At 57.3% G+C, this 19,489-nt stretch overlaps 1 protein-coding gene across 4 annotated transcripts in view; it reads left to right on the top strand.

The window, feature by feature from the left end:
- Positions 1-19,489, top strand: part of GTF2IRD1 (GTF2I repeat domain containing 1) — a 113,763-nt gene that overhangs the window by 76,511 nt on the left and 17,763 nt on the right. For all 4 annotated transcript variants that reach the window (XM_057529778.1, XM_057529780.1, XM_057529779.1 and 1 more), the window contains 3 exons: positions 1,144-1,227; positions 5,251-5,434; positions 6,013-6,041. In XM_057529778.1, coding sequence (XP_057385761.1) covers positions 1,144-1,227; positions 5,251-5,434; positions 6,013-6,041 — 297 coding nt within the window. The remainder of the gene's footprint in view (positions 1-1,143; positions 1,228-5,250; positions 5,435-6,012; positions 6,042-19,489) is intronic.

Here is a 19,489-nt window from a genome sequence, read left to right on the forward strand (position 1 = left end):
GCAGGACTCTGGTTGGGCCAAGGAGGGGTGGGAGGACGTGAGTTTGGAGGAAGAGGCGTGGAAGATGGGGGAAGCCTGAGTGCAGGACTGCGGAGAGGACCGGACGTGAGAAACAGACGCAGAGAGGGGCCAGGGTCTGACGGGGGAGGCTCCCTCCCCACAGTGGAGGCTGGTATTACCTTTTGGTTAAGATCAAGTGTAATATCAGTAGGGGCTGCAGTGGCTGAGAGCAGCCGTCCACGTGCACGTCGGGGCAGCTCTAGGGTGTGGCTGTGAGTCCCCTAGGGTGGGTGCTCCCCATGTGGGCCCTGGGTGGTCAGTGTGACCCTGAGGAGAAAGTGGGGTCAGCCAGACCAGCGGCAGGAAGGGCCAGCCCCTGTGGGTGGAGGAGCCCGGGGAGATGGGACCCAAATCCCAGAGGGGCACCTGCTTACCCCCGAGCCTGTCAACTCCTTCCTGGGCAGCCGGAACTTTCTTTGATGGGGGAGTTCCGGCTCTCACCTCACCCCGTGTGACTCCTCGTACTCAGCCCTCTTAGCAGACTGGGATCCAACCGGCCAGAGACCCATCCCCTCCCTCCATCCTCCCTCACCTCTCTCTTCCCACAAGGGAGTGCCAGGCTCTAATCTCCCCAAGGCCGGGGGCTTGTCCGGGGGTCTCATGGCAGGTGCTGACACGCGGGCTCCTTAAGAGCTAGCCTCTGGGTGGATGAGTGACCACTGGGGGCTGCCAGGCCGGCTCCCTGCCTCCGCGGGGCTGCCCTGTCCGCTGAGCTCACGTCCCTGCGCTGCCTCCTGCCTCCCGCCTGACCCTGACGAGGCCCCACTCCACCCGCCGGTGACGCAGGAAGCTGCTCCCCTTCATGGCGTCTCTCACCTCCAGGGCTGGCTCATGGGTGTGGGTTTCAAATGTCAACAGTTAATTTCCAACTCATCGCTGTTGTCGCGAGAGTGTGCGTCCTTCCGGAAAAAACACACGTCTCCGTCAAGAAGTTAGTGCTGGAGGACTCCAAGGGGCCCACTCCACGGAGCTGATAATTGCCTGAGAAGGAGTTCCCCATAGTTAGGAAATCCTATTCCTTTAAGGTCACCAAGTGCCTTTTCATTTAACGGCCCAAATCCGTAACCGTTTTTCACTTTGCAGAAAATTATGACGCCAGACTCTCACGGATCGACATTGCCAACACGCTGAGGGAGCAAGTCCAGGATCTGTTCAATAAGAAATACGGTGAGTCCCGGGGCACCCTGGCGGGAGGGCGGAGAGGCAGGAGCATACCAGTTCTGGCCGTGGTCTCCTCTGGGAAGACCGCTCACCTGCATACAGATATGTCTTGAGCACTTACTGTGTGCCAGGCACTGGGGAAAAGGCAGTGAAGAAAACACGCAGTCTCGTGGGGACTTCTCTGGTGGTCCAGTGGTTAAGACTCCGCGCTTCCACGGCAGGGGCTGTGGGTTCGATCCCTGGTCAGGGAGCTAAGATCCCACGTGCCACAAACAAACAAACAAACCAAAAAACCACGCAGTCCCTGCCCTTGGGGGACCCTGCAGACCAGTGACGTGAGACCGACATTGAACAGCTCTACCCAGAATCCAGTGACAGTGAGGCGTTGTCCCATGATTATGCAGGAAAAGAACAGGCTGCTCAAGAGAAAATAGCTTTCCTTAGATTGGAAGCCAGGGAAGGGCTCTTGGAAGAAAGAACTGAACGATGGGTAATCAAGCAGAGAGTGAAGGAAGGGCATTCTGGCTGAGGTAATGGCATGTGCAAAGGCCCTGAGGCTTGTCTTAAGAAGGAGCCAAGGGAATTCCCTGGCGGTCTGGCGGTTAGGACTTGGTGCTTTCACTGCCGTGGGCCCTGGTCAGGGAACTAAGATCCTGCAAACCATACGGTGCAGCCAAAAAAAAAATATATGTGTATATATATATACATATATATATGTATATATATGTAGGTAGATAGACAGCTATAAGAAGGAGCCAAAAGCCGAAGCATAAGGGCAGGCACTGGGGGAGAGGAGGGCCCTGCAGAGCTGGCCAGAAGACAGATCCAATTGGCCAGGGCCTTGGAGGGAACCATGATACCGGGTTTGTGTTTTGGGCGGATTGAAGTAAATGGAGCAGCTTTGCACTTTTAAAGTGTCTTCCTGGCTGCTGTGAGGAAAGTGAGTGGCTGTGGGAGGGTGGGAGTGGACACTGGGAGACCAGCCCAGAGGCTGGAGCAGTATTTAGGCGAGAGTGATGATGGCTTGGGCAGGCCCTGGCCGGGATGCTGCAGGAAACCGGATGGAGTGAGATGTGCTTCAGAGGGAGAATCACTGGCGCAAGTTGACAGGGGCGGCGGGAGGAGTGGAGGCATCCAGTTGCATCCTGCCTCGAGGAGAACAAGCTGTATCTGTTAAGGTGCTTTTTGGTCTCAAGTAACAAAAACAAACTGGCTTCAACCGTTAAGGGGGTTAATTGGCTGATGATTCAGTTACTATGACTTTGCAACAGATCACCCTAAAACGTGGTTGCCTAAAATAACCATGATCATGTATTATCTCTGAGGTTGTCAGCGAGTCAGGACTTTGGGAGCAAGCTGAGCTGGGCAGCTGTCACCCACGGTCTGTCCCGGGGTTGCAGGCAGAAGGCGGATGAAGCTGGGGTCATCTGGACGGCATCCTCACTCACATGTCTGACGCCTGGGCTGGAGAAAGAGCTGCTGCTGGAACAGCTGGGCCCCTCAAGCATCTTTCTCAGTTTCTGTGTGACCCCTCTACGTGGGCTTTCTGGCATAGCAACTCCATGGTAGCTGGATTTCCTGCTTGTTGGTCGGGGCTCCTGAGTGTCCTGAGAGAGAGAGCCAGGTGGAAGCCATGTTGCCTTTTATGACCCAGCCTCAGAGGTTGTTCAGTGTCCCCTCTGCCATACTGCATTGGTCAAGGCAGTTACAAAGTTCCACCCAAGTGTAAGAGGAGGGAATATAGACCCCATTCTCTATGGGGAGTGTCGATGTTACACTACAAGAGGAGCATGTGGGATGGGAGAAAGATTGGTGCAGCTGACTTTGGACAGTACAGTTAGCCATAACTCAGGAAATCCAGCAGTAGGGTGGCTTTCAGGATTAGCTGGATCCAGCAGCTCAGGGAATGAACTTGGTGTCCTTCCACCGTGTCAGAATCATCTCAGGCTGACTTCCTGCTTGCTAGCAGAATGACCACAGCAGATCCAGACATCCCATCCAGGGAGAGAGCTGACTTTTCCACAGGCTTTCTCAGGAAAGCCTGATAGTTTCCTAGAATTCCCTGGGCCCTCTCCTGTTTCTCACTGATCCCCATTGAGTCACATGTTCAGTCTTTACCCAATCCCCATGGCAGAGAAATGCCACGTGCTCATCGGCTTAGGCCTGGGTTACCCAGACCTGTCACCGTGACAAGGAGGAGCGGGGGGGAGCACAGAGCTGCCAGAGACAGGTGGATATCCAAACTGCCAGCCAGGGAGAAGGGGCAGCGCCCTCACTGAGCGGGGAAGTTTGAAGAGGGGAGATGATGGGTTGCATTTGGATATGTTGAGTCTGAAGGGTGAGTGGAGATGTCTCATAGGCAGGCAGAGAGACAAGTCTGCTGTTCAGGAGAGGTGTCTGGATTGGATGCAAAAATTAGACCATAGGAGCAGAGGAGACACCCCTAGGGGTGCAAAGAGAGCAGAAAGAGGACCCATGCAGAAAGCCAAGGAGCCCCGTGTTCAGAGGTCAAGTCCAGGAGGGGGAGGAGTGGCCAGAAAGGGGAAACCAAGAAAGTGAGGCATCACGGACACCAAGGACAGGGCTTTGAGGAGGGGAGAGTGGCCATCTGTGTTGGATTTTGCCAAAAGAGAGCAAATACCTTCTGGGTTGGGCAACACAGAGGCCGTCAATCATTTTAGCAAGAGCCCTTTTGGGGGCAAGGAGTGAGGTAGTAGAGACGGCAGTGTTCCCATTCATGGATGATGGGTATAAGTACATTTCTGTCTGCAGCAAAGTCAGGATAAAGAATTTGTAAAACAGGCTGGAAATCCATAGAAACAGAAAGTGGATTAGTTTGGTTGCCAGGGCACGGAGGGAAGGAGTGAGGTGTGACTGCTAATGGGGATGGGGTTTCTTTTTGGGGTGATGAAAACGCTCTGGAGTTAGATAGTGGTGATGATTTCACAACCTCCTGAGTACGCTAAAAACCACTGGATTGTTTAAGATGGTAAATGTTATGGTATGTGAATTACATCTCAATTAAATAAAGCCAAACAACCAAGCTGAAGCAATGGCACGAAGCCAGGGGTGACATGAAGACTCAGCCATTCTGTACTTGCTAGATGCAGGGCATGCATCAAGCTCTGAGTTTCCTAGGAGCCAGAGCAAAAAGGGAAATGAGGCCAGTTATACCATTCCCAGTGTCCACGAGATAAAAATTAGTTTATTGCCCAGAAAAAGTTAAGCTACTTCTCGTAGTGCAAAGACGTGCGGAGATTTCTGCAGCACATCTTCGTGAAGGGGCATCCTGTGACACTGAGGAGTGTCCAGCCCTCCGTCCAGGAGGGGACTCCCATGGTGCACCCCACCTAAGTCAGAGAGCCATGGACGTTCACATCAGCCTGACAGCAGGCAGCAGGCCTTGGCCCAGAGTAGATCAGCAGTGGACTCAGGACCGCTCCCAGGCTGTGAGACAAAGTACAGTCCCTGGGATGGACATGCCACAGCCCTCTGCAGAGGGGATTGGCGACAGGAATGAGGCCGAGCCCCAGATATGGAAAGAGAGCCCTGAGGCCTGAGCCGCACCCTGGCTGGCCTCCCTGCTCCCAGATGCGATCTGCCCTTTTAGGCCAGGCCGATCCTGAACCAGGGTGAGGCAGAGCCTGTGGGGCTGACAGAGGATCAGGCGTTGTAGGGAAGGGCCAACTGTGCCCACGAGGTACCATCCTTGAGACGGCTTTCAGATTCTCAAGCTGTGAGGCCTCTGACGTTAGCCCCTGCCCTCTCCCAGCAGTCATAGCCACACGTCCCCTGGCCACTCCTCAGCCTGCCCTGGGCACAGACCCACACCCCCGCCCCCCTAGGGCCCCTGCCTCCCAGTCCCTCACTGACTGTGCCTTTCTGCAGTGCTACACGACAGCCCCCCACCGTAGCCCCCTGTGCACGGGGTGTATCACACTCATGCCTGGAGCACCCCCTGGCTGCTGACAACCCACCAGCCCCGCCTCTGGCTCCTGACAACACTTCCTCTGTCCCTCTCGTCCGCAGGGGAAGCCTTGGGCATCAAGTACCCGGTCCAGGTCCCCTACAAGAGGATCAAGAGTAACCCCGGCTCGGTGATCATCGAGGGGCTGCCCCCCGGGATCCCCTTCCGAAAGCCCTGCACCTTTGGCTCCCAGAACCTGGAGAGGATCCTTGCGGTGGCTGACAAGATCAAGTTCACCGTCACCAGGTACTCAGGGGAAGGGGGAGAGAGAGGAGGCGAGGCTACCACGGGAGGGGGCTCGCACCACAGACCCCTGGCCTTTCCTTCGGGTGGACCTGCCCTCCATGGACAAGGCAGCTCTTCCAGCACCACCCTGGGTCCTGGGGGTTGGAGGAAGGGGGACCGCAGGCCAGCCAGGGTGCAGGGAGCCCCACAGAGGTGAGACTAGCTCCCCTGCCCCCCAGCCACCATAGCAGGGGCAGCCTTCGTGGGCCCCGTCTACCTGCTGCAGCACCTGCACTCCTTCCTAGCCCCCTGGAAGAGGCCCGTGTCAGAGCAGAGGAAACCGAGACGAGTGATTTGCCCCAGGCCACAGAGCTAGCTGGGTGGAGCCAGCAGGGCAGAGCCAGTGGGAGACCCTGCTTGGCCTGGTGCACAGCGGCCCTGCCGCATCGTCCCAGGGTCCCCGGGGTCCCGTGCGCACGAAGCACCGGGCATCTTGTTAAAATGCTGATTCTGCTTCAGCAGGTCTGGGGTGGGCCCCACGCATTCCTCACAAGCTCCCAGGCCCTCCCCTGACACCTGCATCTCTGTTTCTCTTCCAGGCCTTTTCAAGGACTCATCCCAAAGCCTGGTAAGAGGCGCTGGCTATGGGGGACCACTTGACATGGGGGGTGGGCCATGGTGCTGGGGGCCAGAGGCCAGAGTGGAGCTCACCGTGGGGTACCGGTTCAAGGGCCCTGGGGCGGGAGCCCCCGCCCTTCTGTCCTCCCGCTTCCCTGGGCTCTGGCCCCAGCAGGGAGGAGGACGGCCAAGCTGGAGCCTGGCCCCGGTTCCTGGGACAGAGAAAGGGATGGTGGGGTGGCACTGGTGACTTTTAAGCCTAGGATGGGGGTTCAGGAGGGAGAGGCCTGGCCGGGTCAGTGCCCCCCACTTTCCCTAATGCAGGGGCCTTGGTGAACAGATGAGGTTGATGGTGGGTGGGTTCCTAACCTCAGAGGGAGGGGTGTCTGCAGGGGAACCTGCGAGCTTGGCGGTGGGATGTGGGTGAGTGCTTACCCGCTTCGTAAAATGCCTCTCCTGGCCCCATTTCAAGGCATCCACCACCCCCCCACCATCCCCCGGGCTATGTCCTGGCCCTCCCAAACCCTGAATGAGCAGGGGCTGTCCCTGCGGGGGGTGACATGACCACCTGTTCAGCACTCGGGGCTGGCCGGGCCTCCAAGGAGGCAGCTGCATACGCAGACCCCAGAGCCTGCGTGTGGAGAGATGGGGAGGAGCTCTGCCGCCTCTCCCCTCCCCCACTCGGAGTCACTGGCTGCCCTGGGCCCTTGGGGAGGCTGTGCTGGAAACAGAGAAAGCCTGCAGTACAGGAATCCAATTTCACAGTCACGGTCACATCCACTTCACTCCTCACCCACCTCCGTGCGCCCTGACCCTGCCACCTATAGCTGTTCACTCCCTGCGCCCAGGCCTGGCTTGGTGGGCTTCTGGGGAAGGGGCGACCTGGAGGGGGGCCAGACTCACTGAGGGGCGTAGCCATGTGGCAGCTGCCGTCGGGCTGCAGGGACCCCAAGGAGGAGGAGCAGAGGAAGGGGTGCTTGGGAGGGTTTCCTGGAGAGGAAGGTTCTCGCGGGGCCTCGGGAGAGCAGGACTTGGAGGGCCAGGAGGAGACGGAGGGAGAGGCAGGTGGTCAGCTGGGGAAGCAGCAGGGGTCCAAGGCCTACGCCCAGGGTGTTTTTCCAGAACTCTGAGAGGTGTGAAAGCCGTCGGATGATATTAGGAAGGTAGAGATGGTGAAGGTAAGGGCAGCAAAATGCAGCAGTGGTGGCCCCGGCGGAAACCTTGCCAAGAGATTACTGGGTGTCCGACCCTGTGCTGACAGCTTCCCGTGGGTCCATTTTACACATGTTTCCGGAGGTCCTTCCTCCTAGGGCTGGGCAGTGGTCTGGGTACCGTGGTTACAGACAGAGGAGGCATCTCGTTTACTCCTCACACCTGTGAGGTTGGCGCCAGAGCCTGACCTTCAGGGGGAAACTGAGGCTCGCGTTTCCGCAATGTGCCCACGTCACACGGCTAGCAAGTGGCCTGGCCGGCCTCTAGGCCCGTGATCTGGAGCACTTCGCCCCCGTGGAGAGGTAGGCCTGTGCGTCTGGGGGCTGCAGGACAGAACGAGGGTACGAGGGTTCAGATGCTCGTGAGAACATCACAGGCCCGGGGACCCTCTTCTCATCGGCCATGGGGGGCAGGACACACCTCCCCTGGTGCCACCTGGGGCCCCTGGCCCATCCCTGCTCTGTGGCAGGCCACTCAGCCCTCTGTGGACCTGCCTTGCTCCAGGACCGTGGTGGGCAGCCTGTGGTCCGCTCGCCTGCCCCGCAGCAGGGGCCCCGTGACCCTGTCAGCCCTGTGCCACTGAGTCAGCTTCAAGCCACTGCCCGTCCCGACTTCACTTTCTGCCCAAGTTGGTGTCAGAGCCGGGCAGTGTCCGTCCTCTTCCCATGAGCGGCAGCAGGAAGGATGGCCGGGCCTCCCTCTGCTGATGGAGAGGAGAAACAGGGTGAGGCAGTCCGTCGGCCTCCCCCTGCACACTCTGTGATCCCCAGCCCCTCCTACCCAGAAGGAAGGGCCCCACGGAGGCCTGAAAATATAGCTGCTCCAGAGGTATGCACGTATTTTAACGAGTTTGAAAAGCAAGAAATACGCGTGATCGTATGCTGGGCTGTGAGTTCAGCGCTTTGCGTATCACCTTTTTTTGTCCCCTTTTTACGGATGAAGAAACTGAGGCCAAGGGAACTTCAGTGACTTGCCTGGGACGCCCAACCTGTAGTGGGGGAAGCGTTGGTTCCACACCTGGCTCCCTGCTCCGTCAGGGAGGCCCACTGATGCCAGGCGGGCGGCACGTAATTCAGAGCAGCCACCAAATAGCGGAGCGTCGGGCTTTGGGGAGAAACACTGGGGGGCAGAGAGGCAGCCAGCAGCCATCGCCCCCTTCTGGGGGGGTGACCTCTTCCACTGACCACGGCTCGCCCTCCAGCAAGGGGGGCTCGGCAGCTCATCTTCCTGTTCGAACAGCTTCTTGAATCTCAGCCATCACCCCAGGGTGGCCATCTGCCCCCCATTTCTCTGTGCCAGTCTGCCCGCCCACCCATCGGCCTTCCCTGTGGCCCCTCTGTGTGCAGAGAGGGCCCTTGGAAATGCTTCCTCTGCCCACGTGGTATGGGAGAGGGTGGCAGGCTTCCTAGAAGAAGAGATGGGCACCTGGCCCTGGCCCCAGGCCTCAGGGATGGAACTGCCAGCGCCTTTCCAGGCATTGGCGCTCTGGGCCAGGTGTCAGCCTGGAGGGACCGGGGCAGATGGGCTGGCAGGCCAGCTGTGTGCTTCCTAACGCCATTTGTCACGCTGGGCTGGGAAGGTGTCCAGACTCACAGGGGCCTCCGAGGGTTCACCAGAGGTCGCCGGGTGCAGCTTCTGCCCCAGAAAGGGCTGTTCCCAAACTGTCCATTAGACAGTCGCTGAAGCCTGCTGCGGGCCAGCTCCTGGGGTTCCGAGGTGAATTGGAGCAGGAGGTCGGGTCTCTAGGGGAGGCGGAACGTTGGCAGGTGCCGTAGCCTGGAGAAAGGTAGGCTATACCTGTGCGCGTGGGGGGGTGGCAGATGCTGTGCTTTGGGATTGGGGGCCGAGGTGGTGTGGGGGCCACGGGAGAGCACAGGCTGGTGCTCAGACAGAGCCAGGGTGAAACCCCAGACGCCTCTTACTAACCCCGTGACTCTGGGCTCATTATTTCACATCTCCGAGCCTCCACTTCCTCGTCGGTGAGATGGAGATGGTCATATCTGCCTCCCCAGGTGATCTGAATGAATGAAGGGTGGGCAGTGGTGGGTGAGCCATGGAGGATGGTTTTCCCCCTGCTGATGCTTGAGAGAGATGTTTGTGAAGCCCTCAGCCCTGGACCGGCTGTGATGGGAAGGGCTCAGCCAATGGGGTTGGCAGTTGTTATTGTTATTCCTGGGGGTCGGGAAGGCTTCCTGGAGGAGGGGACATTAAGCTGGGCCTTGGAGTTGAGCAGAAGGGGGTGTAGTTCTAACACAAGGCACAGCCTAAGTGAGGGCACAGAGCGGGTGTCTGACTAAACCAGGCTCAATCCCAGGGGCCTGAGTGAGTGAGGCCTGGGCGAGGTGCACACCACTGGAAGCTCCTTGCCACCTGGCCAGGCTGCTCCCCACATCACCCACCTGCCTGCAGCAGCACTGAGTTAAATTAGGGACACTGGGCCAGGGGCCAGAGAGGCAGGTGGCTGGGGACAGTCTCTGCCCTCAGCAGCACCAAGTCAAGGTGGGTCTCTCCCCAGACCCAGAGGGGCCCGAGGCTGTGCAAACCCAGGACAGCAAAGGGGGCTGTTCCTGATATGTTGGGAAAGATCAGTGGTGACTAAGGAAGGAGAGGCCCTTCCCCCAGGTAGCTGGTGTAGCAACAGCTGTAGAACATTCTAGTAGGTCGGGAAACACGAATACATACCCATGGTGGAAATCTGGAAAATATGGAGATCTCACTGCCCAGATGGCTGTTTATTTTTACGATCATACATTTCGTCCAGATTTTTCCCAAGCTTATTAATTGTATATCTCGTCCTTTCCATAAATTTACATACACACACGCTTAAGCATAAGCATTTTCCCATGTCTTTATTTTATTCTATTTTATTTTTTTAACATCTTTATTAGAGTATAATTGCTTTACAATATTCCCATGTCTTTAAAACACTTTACAATGGTCTGTCATCAGGGTGCATCATAGTTATATAACAGTCCTATCCCCCAAGAGTGGACATTGGGGCAACTCCTCACACCGTGGATACCTGACATCCACATCATGCTGATGATTTGCTGATTACCAAGCCTTCCCATACCAGCACATTTGATCTCCCCCAATAACCAGTCCTACAGGAAGAAACAGGCTCAGAGAGGTTAAGGAACTCGCTGGAGGTCACACAGCCATGTGCCCAGGCTTTCCCCACCCCCGACCTTTCATCCACACTGGGTAGGTCTTTGCTGCCCCCTTCTGGCTATCAGCATCTGTAACATTAGTCCTGCCTGTCTAACCCTTAAGGCTCATAATCCTTTGAGTTCATTTATTTGCACAACAACAATAAAAAGATTATTGAATGCCTGTTGTACGCCAAGCAAGATCTGGGAATACAAAATAGAAAAAAATCTCTACCTCCTGTGGTGCTTATATTCTAATAGGGGAGACAGGTAAATAAGAACAAATAGTATCATATTCAATAGTGACAAGTGCCGTGGAGACAAATACAAAAGATAGGACTGTCTGTCAAGAGCACAATTTTAGAGAGGCCACCAGAAGTTAAGGCCTGAATGAAGACAGGGTATAAGCCATGTAGAAATCTAGGTCGATGGTCAGGGAACTAAGATCCCACATGCCGTGGGGCAACTAAGCCTGCGTGCCACAACTACTGAGCTCGCACACCTCAACTAGAGCCCCCATGCCACAAACTACAGAGCCCACGTGCCCTGGAGCCCACACGCCACAACTAGAGAGAAGCCCGCGCACCACAATGAAGAGCCCGTGCCGCAATGAAAGATCCCTCGTGCCTCAATGAAGATCCCGCGTGCCGCAACTAAGACCCAGTGCAGCCAGAAATAAATTAACTAACTAACTAAATAATAAATAAATGTTTAAAAAAAAAGAAAGAAAGAAATCTAGGTCAAGACATCCAGGGAGAAGAGTTGTCAGTGCAAAGGCCCTGGGGCCCTAGACATATTTTGAAAGTAGGGCCAACAGGATTGCTGAGAGTGAATGTGGGGAGGGGGAAAGAGAGAGATCAAGGATGGCATCAAGGGACTTCCCTGGTGGCCCAGTGGTTAGGACTGCACGCTTCCACTGCAGGGGACATGGGTGTGATCCCTGGTTGGGGAACTAAGATCCTGCGAGCCACATGGTGTGGCAACAAAAAAACCCAAAATAAAACAGGATAGCATCAAGATTCTTGTCCCAAGCAGCTGCAGAGGGAAGGGGAGGTGAGGATCTGAGTGGTGGGCAAATTTGACACCGTAGTGGACAGGTTGGGAAGGCAGTTGGATCGACAAATCAGAGCTGCACGGAGGGGTATAGCTCAGGGATAGAGCATTTGACTACAGAGAGAGTCCCCCTGGAGACGTGCAGTCGGGAGCCATTCTGTATTTCATGCATTTTAGTCATGAAACTGGTGGATCACAGTGGGGTTCAGCATGGAGAGTCAGAAGGGGTCCGAGGATGAACCCTGGGGCCCTCCAGCATTTAGAGCTGAGGAGAGACAAGTGAACCCCCAGAGGGTGTGATGTCCTGGAAGCTGAGTGAGAAACTGTCAAAGAAGGAGAGTGATCACCTGGGCCCAGTGCTGCTGCAAGGTCAGGTTCAGACCTGAGACGGGCCTGTGGGATGGAGCAGCCCAGAGGTCCAGGCATGGCACGGTCAAGAGCAGTTTCAGGGGCTTCCCTGGTGGCGCAGTGGTTAAGAATCCGCCTGCCAATTCAGGGGACACGGGTTCAAGCCCTGGTTCGGGAAGATCCCACATGCCGCGGAGCAACTAAGCCCGTGCGCCACGACTACTGAGCCTGCGCTCTAGAGCCCGCGAGCCACAACAACTGAGCCCGCGTGCCACAACTACTGAAGCCCACGCGCCTAGAGCCCGTGCTCCACAACAAGAGAAGCCACCGCAATAAGCCCGTGCATCGCAACAAAGAGTAGCCCTCTCGTCGCAACTAGAGAAAGCCCACGCACAGCAACGAAGGCCCAACACAGCCAAAAATAAATAAATAAAATAAATACATTTATTAAAGAAAAAAAAAAAAGAGCAGTTTCAGGGAGGGGAGAGGACCTGAGTGGAATCGGGCTCAGGGGAGAACAAGAGAAAAGAAATGAACTCATCAGCTGCAGATGATGGCCCTTTAGGGACAGAGGAGAGGTGGGGTGGGAGCTGCAGGGTGAAATGGGATGAGGAGAGGGTTTTAGAGATTGAATAGTGACTGTGATTTTAGAGAAATGGATGATATGGCAGCAGAGAGGGTGGGGAGAGTGGGCAGAGGAGGGACATCCCCCTGAGAACAGGAGGTGGGGAAGGGGGTGCTGAGAGCACTGCCAGAACCGCTCTGCACACAGGGGGACAGGGGAAGGGTGACTGGGGCGGAGGGAAGATTGTTGGAGTCAGGGTCCTAGAGGGAGGGCTAGAAAGATGGGAAGGGACAGTCTCAGAAGGAAGTACGACCTGGACACCGTGGAGGGGCCACCGCTGTTGATGACCAAGGGGTTTAGATGTGACTGGAAAGAGGAGAGGAGGTAGAGACAGGGAGGGCCAGGGGCTTGGAAGGCGTGTCTGCCCGCGCGTTGATCCCCAGGAAACAGGACGGATGGCAGCGGTGTGGGTGTCCTGAGCCCCGTGCAAGTTCAGTGCCACCCGCAGGCAAAGACCAGTCCTCCCCCTCGCCCAGGAGAACCAGCTCCCCGCAGGCAGGCCACGCATCTGGGGGTCTGGGAGAGCTTCCCAGGGAGCTGACATTCCTCCCGGGGGATGGGAGGATTCCAGGCGGAGGGGCAGCACTCGCAGAGGCGGGGAGCCCTGAAATGACCATCCATGTCCAACCCTCGCTGAGTGCCCAAGGCGTGCCAGGCCCCAGGCCTTTCCCCCAGAGCCTCGTGGGGTCTTCACAGCAAGCCTGTGAGGTAGATGCTGTTTTCATTCCCATTTTGCAGCTGAGCACACTGAGGCTGAAGGAAGCAGTCATATAGGTAACACAGGGCTGAAGTCATACCCACGGCCGTGCCGTTCTGGAGCCTGGGCTGGTTGGGCAGTGGGGGGAAGATCGCAGCAAAAGAATAAGGCCGAATCATGCACGGCCTTGACCTAAATGCTGGGGACTCAAGCTTTCTCTGGTGGCATTGGAGGCTTTTTCAGTCAAGGAAATGATAGGGTTGGATTTGTGTTGTCTTATGATTACCATGGTAACTACACTTCCACCTACCAAGGTGGATGGGAGAAGGCAAAACTGGAGCAGCGTGGGCTGTGGGACCCAGAGATGGGTGGGGTTAGGATCTAGAGGTGGCAGTGGGGCGTGAGGAGGGAGAGAGGGCAGAAGGTTCCAGAAGGGTGATGGTGGTGTCCATCCCCAAGGCGGGGTCTGCAGGCCTGTGGGACATCCAGGAGCAATCGTGGTGCTGAGAGCCTGCAGGGTGGTGCTGGGGCTGGCCTGGGTGAGCGTGGAGCCAGCAGAGAGGGCCCAGGGCAGAGCCGGGAGCACACCGACCTCCAAGAGATCTTGAGGGAGAGGAGCCTGTGAAGGAACAGAGGAGGTGGAGCCCGAGGAAAGGAGGTGGAGGGATTTGCGGGTTAGAAGCGCTGAGTCAGGCAGCTGTTTGCAAATCTCCCACGAGAGCAGAGTCCTAGGCAACACCAGAGAGATCAAGGAAATGAACATTCTCCAACGGTTCTCGAATAGCAGTGGCTTTAAAAAAAAAAAAAACGCCTTGTTAGGTAGTGAGTTCCCCATCACTGGAGGCATCCAAGCAGCCACTCACCTGGAGGCACTGCAGGAGAGGCGGGAGGGGCTTTGCCCGCTGCAGCTACCTTCGGCTTGTGCATCCCGTGCCTGTCTGCCCGGAGCCCCAGCCCTTTAGAACCAGGGAGGGCGCAGACAGAGGGGTCTCCCCACCCACTGACTCACTTCCCTCTGCTGCCCGGCTCCAGGCTTCCCCACAGCTGCCCTTCCCCGGCTCCCTTCTGGCCAAACACAGGCTTCCAGCTTCCTCTCCTTTTGGTTTGGTTCTTTGGACCCCAGCAGCTCAGCCCTCCCTGCCAGCTTGGGGGAGCTCCCTGGTGAGCAGCCAGCCGCCCCCTCCGGAGCAGGGGCTCTGGGCCCCGCAGACAGAGCAGAGCTGCCGACTTGCTGTGTGACTCCAGCAGCAAGTCCGGTTTGCCTGCCTGGGCCTCGCTTTCCCTCTTTGCAAAGTGGGAAGAGTCACAGCCCGACTGCCCCGGGGTGTCCCAGCAGGGCAAGGAAAGGAGGAATAAATGGCCCGTGCGCGCGGGAGGGGTGAGGTGGAGGGGCCGGCCAGGCCGGAGCGTGGAGGGCCTGGAAGGCCTGGCTCTGCAGCGTGGACTGGACCCTGCAGACCCGGCCTTGGCAAGCTCTTCCGCTGACGTCCCCGAGGCCGGAGCCCGAGCACCCCCGCGGGACAGGGCCGAAGCTCTGCCGGGCCCCAGCTTTACCTAGGAAGGCCCCATTCCGGAGAGTCTCCACTTGAGTTTTCATTCAAGGAACTATGTCAGATTACGTTCTGCTGAGACAATAGATCTTCCCACTTGACCTACTTCCCACCCCCAGCGTTGCCTGAGGCCCAGTTTGAGAAGCTCAGCTGTGGGTGAAGGGTCTGCGGAGGGGAGGGCTGTGATCCCATTTGCGGGGAGGCTACAAGGGGGGAACGGCTCCAGCCCCAGATGGCACCTCTTGTCATCGTCCCCACTGGGGCCTCTGCGAGGTCTCTGCGGGGTCTCCTGTCACTCATCGGGTGCTGGGAGGAGTGGGCTTCCCGGAGAAGGGGACCTGAGCCGGGCCTGGGATTGACCTCAGCAGAGGGCATTTGGGAGTGGGGAGAGGGACTGAATAGGAGCAGGAACAAGTCGCCTGCTGGGCCCTCGGGAGCTGGGTGACCTTGGGTGAGTTAACTTACTGTCTGTGACCCTGGATAAGTTAACTTGCTATCTCTGGGCCTCGAGGTCACATGGAGCAGGGACAGCCTTCATGGTCCACCCCCCGACCCTTGTCACGCACCCCTGCCTCCCTCTCTTCCCTACGCCACCCCCCTCCACCCTTCCAACTCGTAAGAGCTCAAAATAAAACCCTCCTTTCTCAAGTTTCTAAAGATGTCACAGCTCCAGTGCCAGCCACATGTTTCTCCACTTCATTATCTCTGCTTTTCTTTGTTAATTAGGCTCCAGTAATGATCTCACTTCTGCCTTCCCGGGAAGAGCTGGCATCTGCTGGGTGGGGCCTGGAGGCCTTTGTGGGCAGACGCCCGGCTGCCAGGCCCAGAATTGGCTGGTTGCCTCCTTTCCCGCAGGAGAGGCGGCCCAGTGGGCCACGGAACAATGTGACTGATGTCAGGGAGGCCCCGCCCTTTCCAGCTGGGTCGTGGCCGCCCCAGTCTGCCCCTGGGCTGGTCGGTGGTCCCAGCCCTGCCCTCCCTCAGCTCTGCCAGGTGGGGGAAGGGTACCTCAAGGTTCCCAGCGGCTGTTAGACAGGGGACTCCTCAGGCCCCAGGAGCGAGCAGTGGGGGGCTTCAGGCTCTTCTGCAGCATTCCAGAAAACCTCACCGAAACTAGTTCCCCAGCTGGGACCACCCAAGCCGACAGGAACAACCAACGCCTTTATTTAGGCTGGAATGAGATCAGCTCTCAGGGTCACCAGGCACTGCGTGCGGAACAGAAGCTCTCTAGCTGGCTGATAAATGCGTCTTTGAGACATGCAAGTGGAGGCCTGGGGGGCGGGGCACGAAGGATGGCTCAGCACACGTGGCTTACTGGGTGGACCGGATCTTTCCAACCTCCTGGGCTGGGTGGGGTGGGGTGGGGAAGGGTCTGGTGGCAAAAGAGACCTCCTGGTGGGAGGTGGGGATGGGGACAGGACAGCACAGCCTGCGGAGGGACCCCTGCAGGTTTGGGAGCTCAGGGCCAGGTACTTAGTCTGTGAACGGTTCCGAGGTGTCTGCTGGGCCAGGCACTGGGCTGGGTGTAAGTAGCTTTTGGGCAACACCAATTAAAGAGAACTCTGCCTCATGGAACTTACGTTTTGGTGTGGATGCAGAGAACAGACCATGTGCGAAGGGTAAAGTGTACCAGGTGTGAGTGCTGAGAAGTCACAACCCTAGATGTGCGGTGGCCGGGGAAGGTTGGTGAGCAGAGGCCTGAAGGCGGCAGTAATGAGCCAGGAGGGCATAGAGAAGAGCCTGGCAGGCCGAGTACAGACTGCAAAGGCCCTGAGGTCCCCTGCCAGGGTGGGAGGCCAGGTCGGGTGGGGGACCTGGTAGGAGATGAGGTGGAAATGGGAGAGAAGGCCGACTGTGGACGATGGGTCAGGATGCTGACCCTTGTTCCGAGTGAGCTGGGAGCCAGGGCAGGCTTCTGAGCAGAGGAGAGACAGAATCCAGTTTAGGATCTAACAGGATCCTTCTGGCTGCTGGGTGAGGACACACAGGGTGGCAGCAGGGGACGATGTAGGGAGTTGGTCCTAGCAAAGCAGGTGAGGCCCAGTAGTGGCAGCAGTGGTGGTAAGTCCTTAACTCTGGGCAGAGTTTGTAGCTGAAGCCGACAATTTGCTGATGTGGGCTGTGAGAGAGAAAGGAGTCGAGTTTGACCTCAGGGATTTGGGCTGAGCTTCTGGAAGGATGGAGGTGCCGGTAGGTAGCTGAGACGAGGAAGATGCAGGAGGAGCTGGCTGGGGGGGTGGGGGGAGAGGGGGAGTCTCAGGCGTGTTTGTGGCGTGTTAAGTCTGGGGTATTATCCAGGCGCTGTTCCATGTACAGTGGCGGCGGGGGGCGTGTCCAGGGAGTGTTCCAGGCTTGAGGTATAATTTGGGGAATCACAAGCCTGTTGCTGGTATTTAAAGCCCTAACAGAATGAGATCATCGGGAGTGAGTGGAGTCAGAGGGCCAGGGCCCTGGTGCTTTCAGCCTTTGTGGGTAAGGAAAAAACCGGGAGGAGCCAGGAGTGGGTGGTGTCCTGGGGCTGAGTGGAAGAACCCCGTTCTCCCTGGGGGAGGCCCTTCTCCCCTTGTGGCCGTGAGGCTCCCATGGCCCAGAGACGCGGCTGAGCATCTTGCAGGGACGTCAGGGGTCAGGCCCTGAGCAACGATGGCTTCTCAGCAGGCCCCAGGCCCACTGTGCCGGATTATAGATGCCACCCAAGGCAAGCGGGAGAAGGTTTCCCCTCCGCTCCACGAAGTAGGGGAGCCCTGGGTTTCCACTGTCTGTTCCATGAAACAGCAGGTTCTGCACGCCCTCTTGGGTGGGGACCTGGAGAGTGGCAGGGCTGGGTGAAAACAACTTCACTGGTACCAGCAGAGGATCTTCTTCGCCGGGGAAAGGAGGATGGATTTGCCCCACGGACAACAGAGAGCCCTCAGCGAGTTTAAAGCAAGGGAAGGACATGGTCAGATAGACTGTTTAGAAAAATCTGAGTAGCTTGCAAAGCAGAGTATGAATTTGGGGAGGGCAGATGAGAAGACCCACCTGGATTTTTGGTTGGAGACAAGGGGGCACAGAGGGGTTTCGTTGGCTGCTGTAACAAATTACCCACTCAGTGGCTGAAAGCAACACAGGTTTATCTCCTTACAGTTGTAGAGCTAAGAAGTCCGAAAGTAGTCTCACAGGGCTAGTCACGGTGTCTGCAGAGTGGGTTCCTTCCCAAGGCTCCGAGGGAGAATCTGTTTCCTTGTCTTTTCCATCTTCTAGAGGCCGCCTGCATTCCTTGGCTTGCAGCCCCTCCAGCATCTTCAAAGCGCATCCGTCCAACCTCTGTTGTCCCCTCTCCCTCTGCATTTGACCTTGCCTCCTTACAAGGATGCTTGTGATTACATTTAGGATCCACTCGAATAACCCAGGATAATCTAGCCACCTCAAGATCCTTAACTTAATCACACCAGCAAAGTCCCTTCTGCCATGTAAAGAAACATAGTCACAGGCTCTGGGGATTAGGGCATGGACAGCTTTGGGAGCCACTGCTCAGCCGAGGTTTCTCTCCTGAGCGACCGTGTGGGAGGTTGGAGCCAGGGACCCACGAGAAGGGAGGAGGGACAGGTTTGAGGGGACCTGGAGAAGCCAGCCTGGGATGTGCGGAATCAAAGGTGCTCGAGGGAGCAGGCGGAAACATGGGTTTGGGGGTTGCGGGTGCAGAGAGAGAGGAAACAGCAGCATGGATGTAACAGAAGGAAGATCTCTTCCCTCCCCGTGTGCAGCAGCTGAGTCGGACACTCCTGCCCTGTCCTCCCAGCCACAGCAGAACGAGGCCTTACTGCCAGGTGGTCAGTGGGCTGGGGTGAATCCTGGCTCTCCCTCTAACTCACTGTGTAACCCGGGGCACGTGGCTTCCTCTGTATGCCTCAGTCTCCTCGTCTGTAGGATGCAGACACTCCTAGGACCAACTTCGTAAGGTTGTCAGAAGGATTAAGTGAAGGAATCCATGCAAAGATCTAGGAAGAGTGCCGGGCACGCAGGAGCTTAATTTCTCAGACAGTTATTTACCGAGCGCTTGTGATGTGTCGGGTGTTATTGCGGGTGCTGGGGCTGTAATCCTGAACACGGGCAAACAGACTGCACGTTCAGCCCACAGGAAGCATCTGTTCTCGGGTCGTTGGCTGCAGAGTTTGCTGTACAGCATGAGGATTGGGATCGGTACCCCCCCTCCCCGCGTAAGGCAGTAGAGCCCTCCCTCGCCTGTGCGGTCCGCTGCCTCCGTCTGCCCACCTCGCCTGGGCTGGGTGCTGATGCCCTGCTCATCACGCTTAGTGTGTGGCATTCCGTACCTGGCCAGTCGTGGCCACAGTTCGGCCTTGGGACCATGGAAGAGGGAAGGGGAGAGGAGAGGGAAGGAGACGATTTCACTTGGGAAGGGCCATGGCCATGTCTGCTCCCAGGACCGTCTGTCCAAGACAGACCCCCACAAGAAAACCTGGCACTTGCTCTGCCCAGCCAGGTTTGCAGGTTCGAGCATGGAGCTGCAGGCAAGTTTGTGAGAAAGCCCTCTGAGGAGGTACTGGGCTGTTCTCGGATGGGAAAGCAGCACCCAGGGGTCAGAGAGACCTGAGTTTGAGCCTCAGCGCCACCCATCGCAAACAATGCGGCCTTGGTGGCTGGGAACAGGCACCTTGACTCCTCTGAGCCTCGGTTTCCTTATGTGTAAAATGAGGATCATAACACCTAGAGGTCAGGCTTGTCGTGAGGAAGATAGAGCATCTCTGCGTAAATCGCCAGGTACCGTCTCTGGTGGGTACGTGGCATCGGCAGATGGAGGATTTGCATCCCAGTGTCTGGCAG

This window comes from Balaenoptera acutorostrata, chromosome 15, assembly GCF_949987535.1.
Source record: "Balaenoptera acutorostrata chromosome 15, mBalAcu1.1, whole genome shotgun sequence".
Lineage (NCBI taxonomy): Eukaryota > Metazoa > Chordata > Mammalia > Artiodactyla > Balaenopteridae > Balaenoptera > Balaenoptera acutorostrata.